Source organism: Rutidosis leptorrhynchoides, chromosome 11, assembly GCF_046630445.1.
Source record: "Rutidosis leptorrhynchoides isolate AG116_Rl617_1_P2 chromosome 11, CSIRO_AGI_Rlap_v1, whole genome shotgun sequence".
NCBI lineage: Eukaryota > Viridiplantae > Streptophyta > Magnoliopsida > Asterales > Asteraceae > Rutidosis > Rutidosis leptorrhynchoides.
In genome coordinates this window covers 337153032-337173182 of record NC_092343.1, presented here as the reverse complement: position 1 = coordinate 337173182, position 20151 = coordinate 337153032, and the positions used below count along the sequence as shown (strand labels likewise).

The 20151-nt window shown below is 32.3% G+C and overlaps 1 protein-coding gene across 4 annotated transcripts; it reads left to right on the top strand.

The window, feature by feature from the left end:
- Nucleotides 1–6178: 6178 nt before the first annotated feature.
- LOC139876932 (uncharacterized) lies at nucleotides 6179–10239 on the top strand. Of its 4 annotated transcripts, XM_071864329.1 has the most exons (9): nucleotides 6179–6264; nucleotides 6809–6946; nucleotides 8519–8636; nucleotides 8722–8862; nucleotides 9080–9121; nucleotides 9228–9340; nucleotides 9432–9584; nucleotides 9665–9790; nucleotides 9875–10239. In XM_071864329.1, exons 6-9 carry the CDS (start codon nucleotides 9290–9292, stop codon nucleotides 10040–10042), a joined length of 498 nt encoding a protein of 165 aa, XP_071720430.1. In that variant the 5' UTR covers nucleotides 6179–6264; nucleotides 6809–6946; nucleotides 8519–8636; nucleotides 8722–8862; nucleotides 9080–9121; nucleotides 9228–9289; the 3' UTR covers nucleotides 10043–10239. The 4 variants fall into 4 exon arrangements, with proteins under 4 accessions (XP_071720430.1, XP_071720431.1, XP_071720428.1 ...); XM_071864330.1 differs by having other exon boundaries at nucleotides 9080–9340; nucleotides 9892–10239; XM_071864327.1 differs by having other exon boundaries at nucleotides 9080–9340.
- Nucleotides 10240–20151: the final 9912 nt, after the last annotated feature.

The following is a 20151-nucleotide window of genomic DNA, read 5'->3' as shown; positions in this document are numbered from 1 at the left end:
TTAGACCAACTAGGATTAAGAAAAGCTGAGACTTTCCTTTATGGGTATACCACTTTGTTCATGTACGTAGGATTCTATCCATAAGGTCGTTTAAACCTTTTAGGTTAACGTTGGGAGTAGGGATATCCGTCTTAGCTAGAATCTTCAAGGCCTAAACTCTTAGTGACAAATCAGTTAGGTTCATAGCCCAGTTGATTGAGGTTTAGTGTTTATCCTAGGAAATTAAACTCTTGTGATAATTCCCCTTCAGAATTCTATTCTTCATACCTATCTATATCTATCTTTATACATTAAATTACTATTTTATTTAGTTAATCTTAATCTATCACCACTTGTCACTAGGGTTAACTATATAGGCACTTTTGTCCCACATTACTGAGCAAATATACAAAAATACGTACCTGAGTTATATTTACCACTTACTCGTTAAAAGGAAGACAAGTAGGTGAGTCATAGCTAGGAACCCCAGCTAAATATAAATAATAAAACCATTACGCCTTTGTGGTAGCTAACTCTGATGCGTTGTGGCCTAACGACACAGCACAAATAAAATCGTCCGTTTTGGCCATATCAGTAGTAAAGTCTCCCAAGTTAAGTTTTGTACCAAAAATACCTAAGCTTTGGAAGTAAAGTCTTCCAAGTATCGTGCAATAGACCCACCGCTAATCTCGTACCCAAGGTAGTTTCTTTCTCATCGCCTTCAACATAAGAAGGTCGTTCACTTTGGTGATATACCGGGGAAGTAGCTACCCGTGCGGTCGTCCCATCACCGGGATGGTATGTATGCACATCACCTTAATGAGCCCAAAATGGCATTGGCTCATCGCCTTCAACACAAGAAGGTAGTTTACTTCAGTGATATACCGGGACAATAGCTATCCGTGCGGTTGTCCCAAAACCGAGATGGCTTTGGAATGCACAAAGCTTGAAACCATAAAATTTTCGGAAAACTTGCCTTGTTTCACAACTTGACTCATTTTCCCTTTCTTAAAAACAAAAATGGTTTTCTTAAAAGCCTTGTCATCCTTAAGGCTTTCTTGGATAACTCATATAAATTTGCGCTCCATCTCACCAAATTGAAGCTTGTGGGCAATCCTTAATAATTTATGGGGAGAGTAAGATGGTGGAGATGAAAACTTGATAGATTATGATTCAAATAATGCTCCTAGAAAGGTTTGTGCTAAAAAGCTTAAGTCTTGATCCATTTTAATCAAAAATGCAAAATTTTGTGGATATTTGAGCCTTCTAGGATGCATGTTTAATTGTTTGAGTTGGAAAATTAGACAGTTTGTAGTTTAGGCTTGAATTGCGTTTGATCTTTGAGGAAATTTGAAGAAGTGAAGCTTAATTGGAGGAGTGGTGCATCTTTCGGGGTTTTGTGAAAGACTTTGTCATGGATTGCCTTTCCACCATTGCCATTGATTAGATGAAGTTTGTGTTTTTGAGCTCGAGTTTGATAAGTTTGATAGTTTGATGGTTGATTTGATGGTAGATGAAGATGTTAGTGCTTGATCCTTAGCAAGTGCAAGTTTTTGAGGTATATTCGAGCCTTCTAATTGCATATTCAAAAGAGGTATCCTTAAATGCTCAACTTTTGCACTTTGGTCATTATCGTTAGTTTGTTTGTATTTGCTAGAGGCTATTCTTCAAGTCTTGTTTGTTTTTATGCTTGCTTGAGGACAAGCAAGGTTCAAATGTAGGGGGTTTGATATTGCTCGAATAATACACGTTTTACCTCACAGTATCTACCTCATTACATTCGGTTTTGAGGATCATTGGGCCCAAAAGATGGTTATTTGTGCAAAAGTGTCGGTTCAAGGCTAAAAGCTCATATTGGTGTAAATTGACCTAAATCTAGCCTGTTTAATGAAACAAAGTGCAGGGCATGATCCAAAGTGAAAAGGGATTGCAAAATGGTCAATTCCAAGTGAAAAATGAAGATTTTGGAAGTGCAGTAGAGTGGTGCAGCGCACCAGATTCAAAAAGCGGCGCACCTTAACACTAAAATCCCGGATTTCAAATTCAGAAGTTCAGGATCAGTTTTCAAGTTATAAGGTGTGGTGCACCACCCTTAGGGTGCGACGTACCTCAGCTACACGTTATAAGGTGCGGCGCACCTCGCTGTTTTTAGTGCAGGATTTTTGGCAAGTATAAAAGGAATAAGATAGGGTTTCAAAGGAAAGATCTGCAGTTTTTGTAATGATTTTTCATCTCAAAACCCTAATTTCATCATCCAAAGGGAGATTAAGGCTAATTTGAAGGATCAAGCAAAAGCTCAAGCAATCTTATCATTAGATCTATCTAGTTTTATCATTTAGGTTGTAATCTCCACCTTTATTTCTCTAAGTTTTGAATTGAATACTTGAAATAGCTTCACATGATGTTTATTTGTGTTTCAATGCTTATGATTAGTGTAATCTTAGCCATGCTTGGCTAATTTGATTTTGTTTGCTTATCTATGAATCTCTAGTGTAAGGATTTTCCCTAAATTTATTGAATAAAGTTGTTTGAATGAAATACATGAGCAAGTGTTATTGTGTTAGCTATAGATCCATTATTATGCATTTATTTTAGGCTTTACTTTGATTACATAGATTGTGTAGCTCTCTTAGTGATTTGAGAAGTGAACCAATTTGTGCTTCAACACTTTAAGTGATCTACACAACTAGATTGAGAATTTCAAGTGATTGTGTTCTTAGTTTATGTTGATTTTCAATTGGCCTTTAGTCAACATAGTGGTGTTCAATTATCTTAAGTGATTTTGATAGTTGATGGTTTCTAAGTGATTTCAACCCAAACATAATCTCAATGACTGCTCATACTTAACTTGATCTTAGAATACAATGCTTATGTGAGTTTGCAAAGTGTAATTTGATTAAGGTTTGGTAGTGATGCTAAACATCTGATAGTTCAACAACTAATGCGATAGCAAATTGGGTAAAACGGGGCAATCCAAACATATAGAGGATTAGGTAAGTGAACACTACTTAGTTAATTGACTTAGATCTCAATATTTAGTTACTTGCTAGTTGTTGCTAGTTATAATTGTTAGTTTAAGTTTTGTTTATTTGTGCAAGTTTTAGTTGATAGTTTAAATTAATCAAAACCCCCTAATCAAGCAAACTCTAGGACAATTAATAGTTTCAATTATTCGACTTACACCGCTCTCTTGGGACAAACTTGAAACTAATACTTGCATTAAAGTGCTATAATAATTGGGTCTTAAGTGCTCCTTAGTTGTGTTTGCTTATTTGTAGTGTTTGAATCTTGTATAAATTTTGAGGGTAATTGATGTATTGTGCAACACGCATCACCAAACGAATACTCCATAGAAAATACATACAAAGTTACATGAAAGAAACATGCTATCGCTAACTAGCTCCCATCACGAATCTTGCATGGCCGTTGAAGTAGATCTTGAATGTTAGAATTCTTTTACCTTCAATGGTCTTTGAAAATGCACAGCGGAATGCGCATATGATGGAAATTCAACGTAGCATCACTTCATGCCGTCGAAGAATGCAATTCTTGGAAGCTCTCCCCTCTAGGGCGAATTACTCATGATACCTCATTGAAGAACAAATCAAAACTCTATTTTGAGTTTTTGGTATTGGAGCCAGTGAGAAAAAAATCTTTCGAATTCCATAACTCCCCTTTAACACTTGCCTCGATTAGTAAGCTCAAAAACTTGAGACACCCCCTCACAAAGTATATGGGGCACACCGTAGTTAGGGATGGCAATGGATCTTAAAAAATACGAGATTCGCGGATACCCGCGCCCGTGATTAGCGAATAAAATCAAAAATCTTTATCCGCGGGTGGGTGATGGATGAAATCTTGTAACCGCTGACGGGTCGCAGGTGGGTGATGGATGTAGTAGATCCCTTGCGGGTAAAATCCGATTCGAAAATCCGTAATACCCGTTTGAATGATCCACGGATATACCCGTTAAAAATGGGTGAAAATCGCCACCTTGAATAAATAGCCAATAGGTAATAATTTACTCTGTATAAGTTTCTACATTCCTCATATCATTTTGGTATCGAACTTTTTAGTAACCAAAGCATCCCACAACTACACAATACATGTATTATATAATCAAAGCATGTTGTTGTTTGTTTCGTTTATTAGACTATCTCAATAAATCTAATTTTAACCTATCATTTTAGTAGTTCGTCAACCTATTGTATGATTAGTTTTAGCAACTAAATTTTGATTGTTAATTTTAAAAATTGTAGCTTCACATCTATTAGCAAAAAACGTATATTTAATATATATTTTCTCATTTAATTATATCATAAACATGAGTATATGATTGGATGATGTTTTTCATGTCTCTTTGAATTATGTAATGATATTTATTTTTGATTTTTAATACTTTAATTTACATATACTTCATGAATAAGATCCGCGAGTAAACTCGCGACCCGCGAATATCCGTGGGTACGAGCATGGATCTAAAAATAACTCCGTTAACGAAGATCCGCAGGCTAATGGATCCTCAAAAAATCCGTGGGTGCGGGTGATGGATGTAGTAGATCCGCGCCCACGACCCGTGGGTGCCATCATTAACCGTAGTTCATTATACCGCCGAATCGATATAAGGTAGCTTAATTGAATGTTGGTTCCTTCGAAGTTCTTAACGTTCTGAAATACTCCCCAAGGATATGGAAGTCTCTTTTCGTTTTCCTTTCCTCACTCCTCAAATAAGTAACGCTTTGACTTTGTCACTTTGAAATGCTAGTCCAATACCGTACGTGTATTGAAGTCATACACATCAACCATATACATATCTCCCCCATAATGATGCTTGCATGAAATAAAAGCCTCATTGTAAGTTATGGTTGACATAATCGGCAATCCCCAAAAGTATATCAAATAACGCTAATGAGAAAAGCCGAGAGGATATTCGAACGCCAAAATCCCGACACCAAACTTCCCTCGATAATTCTGTTAAAATCCCAAAAAGTCAACTTTCGTTAGCTTTCAAGAGGTTCATCATCCTTCGTTAGCCTCCGTTAGTTGATTTGCACTAGCTCGTTAGGGATTTAACAGAATCAGTTAACTTCCATTAAGGTTTGCACTTTCTGAAAATATTTGCACAAGAAGTCCTAATTCGGACAAGGACTGTCTTTGTAAAAGATGAGATCATGACATGGACTGATTTTGTAAAATTGTCCGATTCTTTCCCTTGGGCTTAAAGCATGTTGGGTTCAAGACAGATTGTGACAGCCCAGTTCTTATGAGGTTGGCCCATTTAATTGTAACAAGTTCCATGCCAGATTCAGATGAAAAATGAACATTCACAATATACATAAAACTCTTTGTTCTTGACTTCCCATTTTAATTACCTATATTGGATTTGTGCCTTTATCTTATTTCGAATAAAGATTTCGTGTAACCCTAAGGCAATATACTTATAGGGTCGAAATATTTTATCGCTTAAGTGATTACACGATTCAAAGGTTTATCCGGACATTCAAATCCTATAAAGTATTTTCGTCTGATAAACCTTTGATGAATCTGGAAAAGGCATGGTCAACATTGGTAAAAATAATCATGGAATCAGTAAAAGATTTATGGGATAATTAATATGGCATGTTTTTGTGTCATGCATATAGTTTATATTGATCGGATAATATGCGCATGGTTTATAAAATTAACACAGATGTGCTCATAAAAATCAGTAAATTGATTTATTGATTGATTATTCAATATAAAAGGTGATGGTTAATATTAAATATGATGGTGGAATTTATTTTTGCCAAAAATCCCACTTGATCAAACGGATTTGTGTTGGATCAAACCGTGGAAGATCTTGTACCCTTCACAATACATTCTACTCGAACCTTTTCAATGAGTGGTTTATTCTTTTTCAAGTTGAAGATAATGTTGGTGTATGTCATATTATCATAAAGAAGTACCATAGATATGGATCTTTTACTTATTGGTGATATTAAATGGTATTGCATAAAAGTTAGATTTATATTGGTCATGGTATCGACCATGCTCAAAAACAGGAATAGAAACTGAGACAGCCTTGGAAATAACATCAAAAACAAGACGGGCCTTGAAGCCCATTATTTCGGCAATTTAAAAAAAGGCCCAATCCGATTCGAATTACAACAGCCTAGCCCAACAGAGGCATCAACAAACAAATTACACAATCCTTGGATAGCTCACAACTTCTGTTCAAAACGCTACTTTACCCAAAGCATTACCGATCTAGGGTTTTACTTTACTCATCTACTTTTCTTCTTGTAGGTAAACTTAAAATCTATAATCTTTTTCAATTAATCATTATATATGTAGTTTGATTTTGTTCAGTTGTGAATATTTCGTATTATGAATGACATAATTATTTCTTGCTAAAAACTCATTGTTTCCGATGTATACATGAATAGATACGGGTTTTATATCTAAATTTTGTGTATATAAGTTTCATCATTTGTTGTATGGCTCAAGTTGTTAAACTTTAATTATAGCAATGGATGTTTTTCTATTTCTAAGAACTGTATTCAAGAATTACTTGTTTTTTAATTTTTTTATTCTACAAGATAATTTTTTGTAAATAATCATGTTTTATACCAAATAAATATGCTGTTGCATTTTTTGCACAGATGATATATAGTTGATAATTTATTGTTCTATACTTCTATGTTCTTGTACTCTGTAATTGTTTATTTATTTATTGTTCAACAACTAATCTTTTATTGATCATGTAAAATTAATCTGTTATTAAAATAAATAATAATGTATAGTTACCAAAGTTAAATAGTGTTATAGATCTAATCCTTTTTATTCGTAGTCAACTAAATTTACTTGAGTAAAGATGAGGTATATTACGATTCACAAAGCAAACCTTCAATGGCGTCTTATTCAACATCATTCAATCCACAACCTATCAATATGACGTGCTCTTGAGCTTTAAAAAATTAAAAAACAGGTAAATAAGTATATATATTTTTCAATTTGCGTATGTATTTATTTTTGTTGCTTAATTATCATATTATTGCTGTACATTTATTATTTTTTTGTTGCATGCCATTTATTTCATTGTCTTGAAATATGGACATAGCGATAATGGGTGTCTTTTACTGTGATAACTATTGTCTTTTGAGTTTTGATTAGCAATTGCTATATGTAGATAATTTGAATCATTACTTACTATAGATGGTTAAATGAAGTATACCATGGGTAATTGTTTCTTCTTTTATTCATCTTACAAATTTGTTGAAGTTAAATAAAACGTGTGGTATAATGTTACTCGGGTATACTCAGGTATGAACTGTTGAAGTGTTGATGCATATATGATAACTAGTAAGAGATGTTTTATGAAGTTTACGAACAATAACACAATAACAATTGGTTATAATTCTATTGGTTATCTATTTGTTTGTTTTCACTTTTGTCAGTATCTTGGATTTTATATAGAGAAATTTACCCTAATAGACAAATCTCACCCTATCTCTGAGGGTTTTTTTGGGTAATAGACGTTGACTTCTCGGTCAACCATCGCGTATCGCCAAAAAGGGCTAGGCCAGTTAGAAACTTCCACGTGTTACGATAGCTTGCGAATTGCGCAAAAACTTTCTCGAAAACATCATAATTCACGTAAAAACATTTTTGGTAAAAATCTCGAAAACCGTTTACAAAATAACAAATATTGCGAAACTTTGAAATATTTCGCGAATTTGGGTTCCCGATAAAGTTTGTATTTGGGTTTAGGGTTCCAATCCACCGCTATTCCCATTGCCATCGCCACCATACACCATCTCCACCGTACACCATCGCCACCGTACACCGTCACTGACAAAGGTTCGCGTAGTTTGTATTTGGTTCGCGTATTGACGTATTTTGTTCGCGTTTACTGCTTTACACCACCGTATCATCCATTGCCACCGTACACCATTATTGTCACCGGACACCATCCATCGCCACCGTAGTTCAAGATTAGAACCCTAGTTAACAGTAGTTCAAGATTAGTTCTTTATTTCTTATTAGTTATTTACTTTCTTGTGATTTTAGTTTAAAGTAGTTCACTACATTTGCTTGTTTTTTTCGTTAACAATTCTAATTAGTACACTGAATAATTAGAACCCTAAATGTATACTGATTAATTAGAACGGTATATGTTAACAATTATACTTAGTATTTAGTATATTTATTAATTATAACCCCATATGTTAGGGATTACACCTTAAATTTTAGACCTCATGAGTTCTGCTTTATTTCATGACTCGCTTTTAGAGATGATGATTTGCAAAAGCATAAAACCGCTTTTGTATACGGTTTTGTTCCCAAATGTAAAGACAATTTATGTTAAGGATGTTTTTGCTAAGTATGATAATGGCGATGACTTTATTGCGCTTGATGCAGTTTGTGTTTGTTTACTTTTGGTTTATAGTCTTGTATTCCGTGGTAACGAGCCGAAAAGCAAGGTGGACAGTAATTTATTGGGGTTATTAGATAATATAGTATAGTGGAATAATTTTCCATGGGGGTCTGATTTGTGTAGGTATACATACATGACTCTTAAGTATGCAGTTCCCTGTCGAAGAAAAACGCATTTAGAGTATGTAGATCGGAAAGTGCCTGTTAAGTATTCGCTTCCTGGATTTGTTTGGGTATTTATGGTAAGATTACACTTAATACTAAAATAAGTTATTATAACTACTATTTTAATTATAAGTTGTAAATTATTTGTAATCTGTTATTTAGATATGGATTTTGGAGGCTTACCCAATTGCTCGTGATTGGTGGACAGTTCGTGAGAACATCTTTCCAACGGGTATTCTTTGGTATAAGAATCACAATTTTGGGAGGGAAAAACAAACATTTCTCAAAGGCCCGTTTGAAATTGTAAGTGTTGTATGTTTAAATTTTTGTTATTATATTTTATTACTACCAATTTAATCTTAATTATTTTTGTTATCTTAATTGATCACTACATATAAGCAACCGGTTGTATAGTCGTCCATAAGGAAGAACCGAAGAAGTTTTTGAAGTTTGTATAATTCGGTATCCAAAATCGGTTTACGACTATTGGTAACTTAACGATCAATTTTTGCTTTTACAGGATAAGATTCCCAAAAACTGGCTTGAGATAGAAGATAATGAGGTACAAATTTCCTAGTGGTTAGCTAGTAAAAATTATTTTAATCGTCATAATGTACTACGACATATTCCTATTGCTCCTCGTCACCATGCTTCAACATCTCCACAAGTTCCACCAGTTTTTCAAAATTCGCAAGTTCCACAAGTTTTGGAAGACATTCATAAGTACTATATGAAAGAAATAGTCGAGGTGAAACAACGTCAATTGAAGTTAGAGCAAGAGGTAAATTATTATATCTTATATGCTTTAGCTTTGTATAAATTTTGTGACTTCAAATTGAAATTATTATTTACTTGTTAACATTTGAATTCAGTTTAACACTTTTAAAGTTGGTCAACAATATGGCGATACGTTTGATGCATATAGTCAAATTCCAGATCCACCTTTTAGCCATATGAATGGCAATGTTAATAAAACTTTTCTTGACTTAAACGTTGATTTACACAACTTCAATGACAACCACCAAGTTAGTATCTAACCTAAAAATTTTATATTAATTTTTATATAACTATACACTTGTAATATTTGTTTTTATTGTATATATAGACCGATGTAGCAAATGATGAAATGTGTGTTGAATATTTAAGATCTTTGTCGGTTGTAGCAACGGGAGATTTTGATGTACAAGATAATTCTTTGTTCAAGTCGCTTCAAGAATCATTAGCGAAACAGGTTATAATTCCAATTAATTGCAATTGCGAGTTCAATATTTTTTATTTTCCAATTTAATTGCAATTGCTAATTTTGTTTTAATAGATATATAATAATAACAGTCCGACGATCTCAAAGGATTATATAGAAGATCCGAAAACAATGATGAGAAAGCGGGAGAAGAAGGGTGGACAATATGACAAGTCACCATGGGTCCGACTTCCAATAACAAAGCCAATTGCTCTACCAAAAAAAAAAAGAAACGTGTGTTAAGAGGCCGGAGCATAAGTTGGTGCTAGAAGAATCTGTCGATGTATGAATGTTACTGAAAAGGTTTAAAAAAACGGAAACGCGCCTCGAGGCGTTTCCTCTCTGTGAGGCGAGGCCTCTAGGCGAACCGAGGCGGAGTTGACTTATGCCGAGTTTTTTAATAATATATATATATATATATATATATATATATATATATATATATATATATATATATATATATATATATATATATATATTCGGATAATATATAAGTAATAGGGGCTGTTATTGTCTTTTTTATTAAAGTTTCAATAGTGTATATTAGGGATGAGTAAAAGTCCCGAAAAACCGAAACCGAACCGGTACCGTACCAGTACCGGTACCGAAAATCGGTACCGATAGGGATTCGGTTTCGGTTCTTGATTTTGGGAATTTTCGGTTTCGGTATTTTCGGTATCGGTACCGGTTCGGTATGGGGAAACCGATTTTGAAAACCGAATTTCGAAGTTTAAGTTTTTAACGGTACATTTGTTAGTTAAAGTGTTCTATTTTACAGCTAGTTGCGTTATTTATATTTACAACTAATTGTGTTATTATTTATATGCATCAGAATGTGAGTGGGTTTCATAGTTTCACCCTTTTAAGCCGGTTGAGTTAGCATATTATTCAGACGCAATGATAAGTTCTATTTTGCATTTAACAGAGTATAAGTATAACAAAGAGTCATTATGAGTATTCTTGTACAAATATATCTAAAGTCGTTTTTTGCTACTATTAAGAATATAGATAACTATGGAGAAGTACAGATAACTACAAATACCGAACTCAACTACGATTCACGTGCGTAAAAGTAAATTTTATAAATCCATCAATCCATTGTTATATAGTTTGGAGGTAACAGTTTCTTGAACAAATGTTATAAGTTGTCAAAAACTTGTTGACCCGTCCTAGATTTACAATTGATTTACAAGAGTGTGATCTTTAATCGGGTGTTCATCTGTCTGCATAAAGTGATATTTGATGGGGAAATATATTGTCTTTCTTTTGAGGGTAAATTAGTTATGTTCAGATAAATAAGTTTATGTTCTTTTCGGGGTAAGTTTGAGGTATCAGTTTATTGAATGAATGCTGGAAAAGCTCAGTTGTTATGTAAATTCGGTACAATTCGGTAATATACCGAAAATACCAGTACCGATACCGGTACCGAACCGGTACCGTTTTATTAATTCGGTTCGGTATTCGGTTCTTGATTTTGGCCAAATTCGGTTTCGGTACTTTCGGTTTCGGTACGATTCGGTTCGGTACCCGTACCGATCTCATTGTATATTAAGTTTTTTTTTTATTATTAAAATTTAGTAGTAGAGGCTGTAACTGAAATTTGATAAAAGATAATAGAAATTAAAATATTTTAAAGAAGAATATTCAAATGAAATCTATATTTAAGTTGAGATTGAGGGGACAAATCTCAGCCTTTAGATTGAGATTGATCAACGGATCAGATTAAAAGTCCCAATATATGGCGGAGGGGTATTTTCGTCCACACAGGCAAAATATGTTATACACCCACCGCTTGGAATTTCATTCCATCGTATCTGTATTTCACACACAAACACACACTTCTTTCTAGGGTTTCAACATCGACCGCTAATTTCCTTCGATCAACACCGATCAAAGCTGCCATTATCAACAATCATCAACAGCTATACACATTAATCGATTATCTTCCATCAAACATGGCTAAATCGGAGCATTCTCTAATCAAAAAATCGTCGTCGGCTGAAAAGCATGTTCCGGCTAATAAAAAAGCTACGGCCAAAACTACTGGTAATTTTAACAAGTTTTGTTGATGTTCGTTTATAATCAATCAAGTTTGTTTGTATTCCTTTGATGATTTCAAATTTCAGGGTTTCGTCATATAGCATTCGTGTGTGTGCTTTTTTAAGCACATGATTTTTGTTGTGATTGTTTAATATGTGCTTTTTATCTTCTGTATGAGTTGCACATTTGTTGTTCTTAAATCAGATTGCATGTATAAGTTTTGTTATTACCTTTTAGGTTTTATCAATCACATGTGATTATTACAAGAAATCACTTTCGAATACACATTTAGCTGTTATATTTGCTTCTTTAATCACATGTTATTCGTTGTGATTGTTTAATATGTGCTTTTTATCTTTTGTATGAGTTGCACACCTTTTAGGTTTTATTCAATCACATGTGATTATATAATAAATCACTTTTGAAATCTGTTAACAAATGTTATTTGCTTCTTTAATCACATGTTATTTTTTGTGATTGTTTAATATGTGCCTTTTATCTGTGTATGAGTTGCATATCTGTTGTTGCTAAATCAGAGTGTAAGTATAAATTTTGTATCTTCTAGGTTTTTTCAATCACATGTGATTATACAAGAAATCACTATGGAATTCACATTTAGCTGTTAACAAATGATATCACCTTTGATTTGTTTTGTTCAATGTTACTGATTTACTTTTGTAAACCACATTTTTCAGGTAAAAGAAAACACCAGTCTGTTACCAATGCCGTTGATAATCCCAAACAGAAACACAAAGTTAAGGATGTTCCTTCTGATGATGAAGTTGAGTCTAAGCTACCTGCTCTTAGGCTAAGGACAACACCGGCGCAGTTTGCAAAGGTGATGTGTTCGTTGACCCCCGAACAAAAAGTTTGTGTCACGAGACTTGGGTTTCGTTCTTTAATTGGGTTTAATATAGACCAATTGCCGGGTAATCTTGTTTACTATGTTGTTGACAATTTCGATGGTGATGAGATGATAATAAAGACTCAAAAAGGAAACATTAAGGTTGATTCCCAAGCTGTCCACGATGTGTTTGGACTCGAAGATGTTGGTACTGATATAGACACCTTGGAACTTAAGCTTGGTAGTCTTTTTGTTCAAAATTGGTTGAATCAGTTTCCACCACCCCCGTTTGTCACCCGTTCATCTTCACTGTGTTCTAAGATCCTGACCTCAACGGAAGTTGATAGTATCTTTCAGATGAACTTTATCATGTTGTTTGCAAGCACGATGGTGTCATGTGAAAGAAATGGGAAAGTGAGTTCGTATGTGTTGATGAGGTTGTCTGACGATGTTGATATTTCAAGTATCAACTGGTCCATGTTTCTTCTTTCTTCATTGAAATATAGCAAAATTGGATGGAACAGAAATGATCCCAACTGTTTCTACACCGGTGCTACTACTTTTCTCACCGTGAGTTATCTTTTCATTATCTATATATCATATATGATTTTCAACAATCTTTTTTACGAATTGGTTTGATAACTATGATTTTTTTTCGTGTTTGTTTCTTAGCTGCTCTATCTCGACCGTACAAAGTTTGATTCTTTTCCTGTTGTTCGTGGGCGTCCAGTTTTCAAGAACTGGAAAGGAGCCATTGCGGTTCGTGCAAAGAAAGAGGCTGAGCTCGGATCATTTGGGCTGTTGGAACTTGCAGATGAATATGACGAAGAAGCAGAAAATGGGGAGGGTTTTCTCAAACTTGAAGATGAGGATAAGGCTGATCTGCTTGCGATTGAGGTGAAATGACCCGTCCTAATCCATCTGGACGAAGTCACCAACATCTGGTTCCATTGCGATGATCGACTCTAAATCATGTCTTTAAAATGAGCAAATGCACAGCGGAATGTTTCTTTCATACCTGAGAATAAACATGCTTTCAAGTGTCAACCAAAAGGTTGGTGAGTTCATTAGTTTAACTTAAACAATCGTTTCCATCATTTTAATAGACCACAAGATTTCAGATTTCCATTTCTCATAAACATACGTCCCATGCATAGAGACAAAAATATCATTCATATGGATTGAACACCTGGTAACCGACATTAACAATATGCATATATAAGAATATCCCAATCATTCCGGGATCCTCCTTCGGACATGATATAAATTTCGAAGTACTAAAACATCCGGTACTTTGGATGGGGCTTGTTGGGCCCGATAGATCTATCTTTAGAGTTCGCGTCAATTAGGGTGTCTGTTCCCTAATTCTTAGATTACCAGACTTAATAAAAAGGGGCATATTCAGTTTCGATCATTCAACCATAGAACGTAATTTCGATTACTTGTGTCTATTTCGTAAAACAGTTATAAAAACAGCGCATGTATTCTCAGTCCCAAAAATATATATTGCAAAAGCATTTAAAAAGGGATTAATGAAACTCACCTAATGTATTTTGTAGTAAAAATACATATGACGTATTTAACAAGTGTAGAGTTGACCTCGGATTCACGAACCTATATCATTTGTATATATTAACACATATCATTGAAATTGAACAAATATATATCTATTTATTAGTCATATTTTCTTTATATTAATAACTTATATATTTCCTAAATATATTCATTTTATATATTTTAAACAAAAATATAGTTATGTTTTATGTATTAAGTATAGTTTTATATAACTAATAGTTATTTGATAAAATAATATTAATAAAGAATAAGTAAGAGTTGTATCTTTTTATGATAATAATAATAATGTTAATAATAATAATAATAATAATAATAATAATAATAATAATAATAATAATAATATTCTTAAAATTAATATTAATAGTAATTTTCATAGAGTTAATATTAATATTCATAAAATGATAATAATGATAATAATAATAAAAATAATGATAATAGTAGTAGTTTTAATAAAGATGAAAGTTTAATAATAATAATGAAAATAATATTTTTTATAATAATACCTAATACTTAATAATAATAATAATAATAATAATAATAATAATAATAATAATAATAATAATAATAATAATAAAAATAATAATAACAATGTGTTATACCTTTGTAACATTAAAAAGAATATAAAGTGCCTGAGACGGGACTCGAACTTGAGATCTCTCGATCAAGAACCTTACTCCCAACCATTGTACCCTTGCTTATTTTCTATCTTAATTTACCCAATAAATTCTCTTATCCTATAGTTCGGCCCATATGTATTTCGGCCCAATCACCACAATGATTTTTACGGCCTCAACACTTAAAATGGTTTTTCGGCCCAACAACTTATACACAGCCCAACATGGAAACAGAAGGATTCGGCCCAGCAGTTTCTATTTAATTTTAAAAAAAAATTGTGCAGGTGACTAGGTTCGATCTCTGTACCTCTCGCTCAGCAACAAACTAACTAAACAATCCGTCCATCAGCCTATTTCTGATATTAATCTTCTAACCAATTTATTTAACTAATATTCTTCTGTTCTACTCTTATTCATCTTCTTCATTCAATAATCAATTAACACAATCTTATTCATCTTATTCATCTTTTTCATCTTCTTAGGATCTATACCTTTATTTTGAACGATTGAGATGAGTGATCGAGTGGGTTTAATTTCGTGGGTCTCGGCTTTGAACAAATGGCAAGCAGCAATCGAATAAATAAATAAAAAAAAATAGAATAGGTAGATTTCGGTTAATGAGCTGAACAATAATAACGTTTTATCATTGTATTGACATCGTTATATAAAATCATAATAATCTTCAATTATCATGATCTTTTACGTATGAATCCTCACCTTCTTCCTTCGCTTCCTGATCATCATCAATTCTCATCATAATAATCATCATCGATAATTATCATTCTATCGTCACCATCACCTCCTATTTTAATCATGTATACCCGTCGTCCCCATTACACATCTTGTATCAACCGAGAGAAAGGATTTCGTGGCCCTAAGTGGGATCAAAAGCAAAGTGAAAAGGTCGTGGAATAATATGCATGCGTAAACAACTTGGCCAACCAAAAGGAACATAAATAAAAAAAAATCTGTTTTAAAAGCAATGATCGATTAGCTGTATTTATCCACACTAGACCCACTCATAATCCCACCATAAAAACTTTTTTTTTTTTTTTTTTTGTGATTTAATATAAAAAAAAAAATAACGCGTATCTATTCTTGTTTATATATACACACGGTTTTAAGAACCCAAGTGGGTGGGTTTTCCCTTGTCCCACCATGTAATCAAATCAATTAACTTTTGTTATGTAGCTTTTGTTGAACCGACAGGTTGTTCACATATGTAACAGAAAAAGGAGAAGGTCACGAGCAGGTAGGATTTTCCTAATCCATTCGTACAATTTAAAGGTCCTAATATCTGATAATTAATTTAAAGATGAAGAACAGGGCAGTCGATGGGTTTCTTCAAAAATTTGAACTGAATTTCTGTTTTTCTCCACTGGTTACGGTATCATAAGGTTATATAAAGATTAAGTAATATTATCCTAACTTATTTACTTCAATTATCATTTGTTTTATAGCTAATTGGACTAGACAAAGGAAATATCCCGTCAGGAGAAAATATAAAAAGTAGGATCCATTCTCAACTGCTTTTGTTTGATTATATGACTTATTTGGAAGAGATTGTATCAGTTTTCAAATAAAGAAACGATTCATAACACAGTTGATAATGATAGAAACAGTTTTGAGTTATCTTAGGATTAATTACGTATGTATATGTATTTATAAATATATATAATTGTGTTTATATAAATATATCTGTATATGTGTTTTTATATATGTATATTTGTATTATATATATATATATATATATATATATATATATATATATATATATATATATATATATATATATATATATATATATATATATATATATATATATATATATATATATATATATATCTAAGTGTTTATATAAATCTGTTTATATATATTTGATTATACATAATTAATACACTTTATAATGTTATTAATAATAAATACTAATAATAACTTATAATAAATTTATTAATAATATTTCGAAATACTTTTAATAATAATAACAAAATAATTTTAATGATAGTAGTATCTATAATAATAATAATTGTATTAATAGTAGTTATAAATAGTAGTGATATTAAGAATCATAAAATTGATAATCTTAATATGTTTACAATTAATCATCATAATAAAACAATAACAATAATATTTTTATTAATACTAATAATAATACTACTCATCATAATATTGTTGGTAATAATATTATTAAAGGTTTTGATAATATAATAACTTATATCAAATTTCATATATACCTATACATCTGTATATTAAATATATAATGAATCATAATAACATTAATTATACAAATTTTAATATCTACTATTAATGAAATAGATGTAGATGATAATAATAATAACAATGGAATTTATGATGATAATAACACTAATGTCAAATTTTAAATATACATTATATAATAGTATTAATGATATAAATATTGAGGATAATAATGAATTTAAGGGTAATACTATTAATATTAAAAATATATTACTATCAACTATATAACTTATTGAATCTTTAATATTTATAAATTATAATATATATAATATTACTTATGTATAGCATTGGTTTATACATATTTATTTACTTGTTTATTTACACACAATTGTTCGTGAATCGTTGAGCACAATCAATGGGTAATTAACTTCATGGAATAGTTCAGAAATTTTGAGATTTAATTAAATAGACTTTGCTTATCGTGTTGAAATCATATAAAAATAAAGTTTAAATTTGGTCGGAAATTCCCGGGTCATCACAGTACCTACCCGTTAAAGAAATTTCGTCCCGAAATTTGAGTGAGGTGGTCATGGCTAATAATAAATATATTTTCATGACGAATATGAGTTGATAAATAGAGTTTTATCATCATTGGGTAATACAGATAAAATAATTCGATTATTCGAAGAGCACGAATGAAACTATCATGAGAGAGATCCCAACGGCATTGTCCACCTTCGCCCAAAAACTTGCCCAAATTTTTAGCCGTTAGTAAAATAAAATAAAAAAATAAAAAAAATAAAAAAAAAAATTCCAACGGCTATCCCAACGGTCACTTTTACCCTATAAAACACCAACCATTTACTTCATTTTATACACTCACATATATTTCTTTTACATTTCCACCTTTCTCAAAATCAAAATCAAACACTCCCAAACTGCAAAATGTTAACACTTCCACCAATGATTGTTTCATTCGACGTTCATTACGGAGGTGATTTCCGTAATCAAATGAAGGAATATAAGTGGTGCGACAGTATTTCGTTTGAAGATATTGACATTCGTGATGTTGGTTTACAAGACTTGCTATCCTTTCTGAAGGAAAAAGTCCCGTGTGAATTCACGTCTGTGTTCTTTTATAAAGACGATTATGATGCGGATTGTAGGGCAAGTCTTCTGTATACCGATGATCAATGGTACTTTATAAAAGATACCATTGAAGATCGTGGTAAACGTATTTCTTTGTACGCGGTTCTTGAAGATGAAGAGACGTTGGGTTATCGTTACCTCGATGAATCAACTGAAGCAGCAGTTGAGGCATCAAGAGAAATACCGATGTCTCCAGAGTACCTCACGGATGGTGAAATGACTGGTGAATGCTACTTTGCAGATGACAGTTGACGACGACGAGTGCTTGATTGTAATCTTTTAATTTTTAATTGTCGTGATGTTTTAAATTTTTTTTTTTTTTAATTATTGTAATTTCAGTATTGTCGTCGAGTTTTATATCTTCCTTTATGTTTCGGAGCTCTTCGTCTTTTTAATCTCCTCTCGATCTCTAGTAAAACGAGTAATGGTCTAGAATTTGTAAGTATGGAGTTGCGAATGAATTTAATGTTATAATCAAGAAAGAACGTAATAGCATGATTTGATTAGTCAAATTACCAGAATCATTGAGAGTAGAGCTATCAAGAATATACCTTCTTGATATGTTCAGAAGATAATTAGAATGAAAGAGTTATGTAACAGGACACATGATGGTGGTATGATTTACTGTGAACCATCATGTCCCATTAGAACTCAGCATGACTTACTATAATATAATCACGTTGATCAAGTGTCATTATATTATACTTACTCATGCATCAGTTCCCAACACTACTTCAAAAACATTCATATTTTAAATTCGAAAGTTTACAGAATATAGAAACTAACAGTTTCTATATGATGTAACACTGATATCTCAAAGAGATAAATGATTTCAGATAAGATTAGTTATGAAAATATATTCAAAAATATCGAGGATATTCATAATGAAAGATACGATAATATCTTTGAATATTTAAGATCAGGGGATGATAGAAACTATTATCTGCAAGGGTTTAGAGTAAGGAGCAAGATATTCACTAAAGACTTTAGCAGACATTGAATCATTTGGATTCTTTGTAGTCAAACTTATTCTTTGTGATTTATCCACGGCTTTCTTCATAATTTCACATAATCAGCTTTTCGGTACTAAATTTTCTATTGAATGTTTCCAATATAATGATACACAGGAAGCACGAGAAGGTATATAATTTCGGACGAGAATATTTATGAAAATATCCTCAGAAATATCGAAGATATTGATAATGATATTTTGGAATTTCTAAGTTCGATGGTTGATGAGGAAAAATTTTTCCGCAAGATCTTAACATGACTTTGGAGCAGGATATTCTCTAAAGATTTCATCGGATCCAGAATTACCTGGATTCTTTGAATATAGAGTTTGGTCCTTGTATTTGTCCTTGGTCTTCTTCATGGTTAGCTCAATCCGTTTTCCAGTTCCAACTTTTCTGAGCTTTTCCAACATACTATTCTTTATCATCAAACTTTCGATGATTATGGTCGTTTACGGTTATCTACAGTTTCTGCTGCTTCATTCAGCTTTTTCAACATTCAGAGTATTAATTTGTGACTGAGTGCTTTTCAGAATTTCAGAATGAGAGATCATAATTCTAAGAGATAAATGTCATACATATAACTGTTGATGTAGATATGCTGTGAGTTTTCAAAGTACTGATTGCCGATTCCTCTACATTTACTGCTATCCTATCTGAATCATTTGTTATCGATCCGAGATGATTTCAAGAAAGTTGTGTTTTTAGATGATTAAACGCTGACGGTAATATGGTAGAATATAAAAGGTTCCCGGTAACAATAAATGAACATACATATTAGTCAAGGTGATAATGAGGTTGTTTCGAACGAAAAGTCGAAGTTGATTTGTTGAAGCTGTGACAAAATTTGCTACTTTGGAAAGAGATTACTAAGTTATTTTTGCTAATAAATGTCAAAGGATCTGACGCGGCTAAATGTTAAAC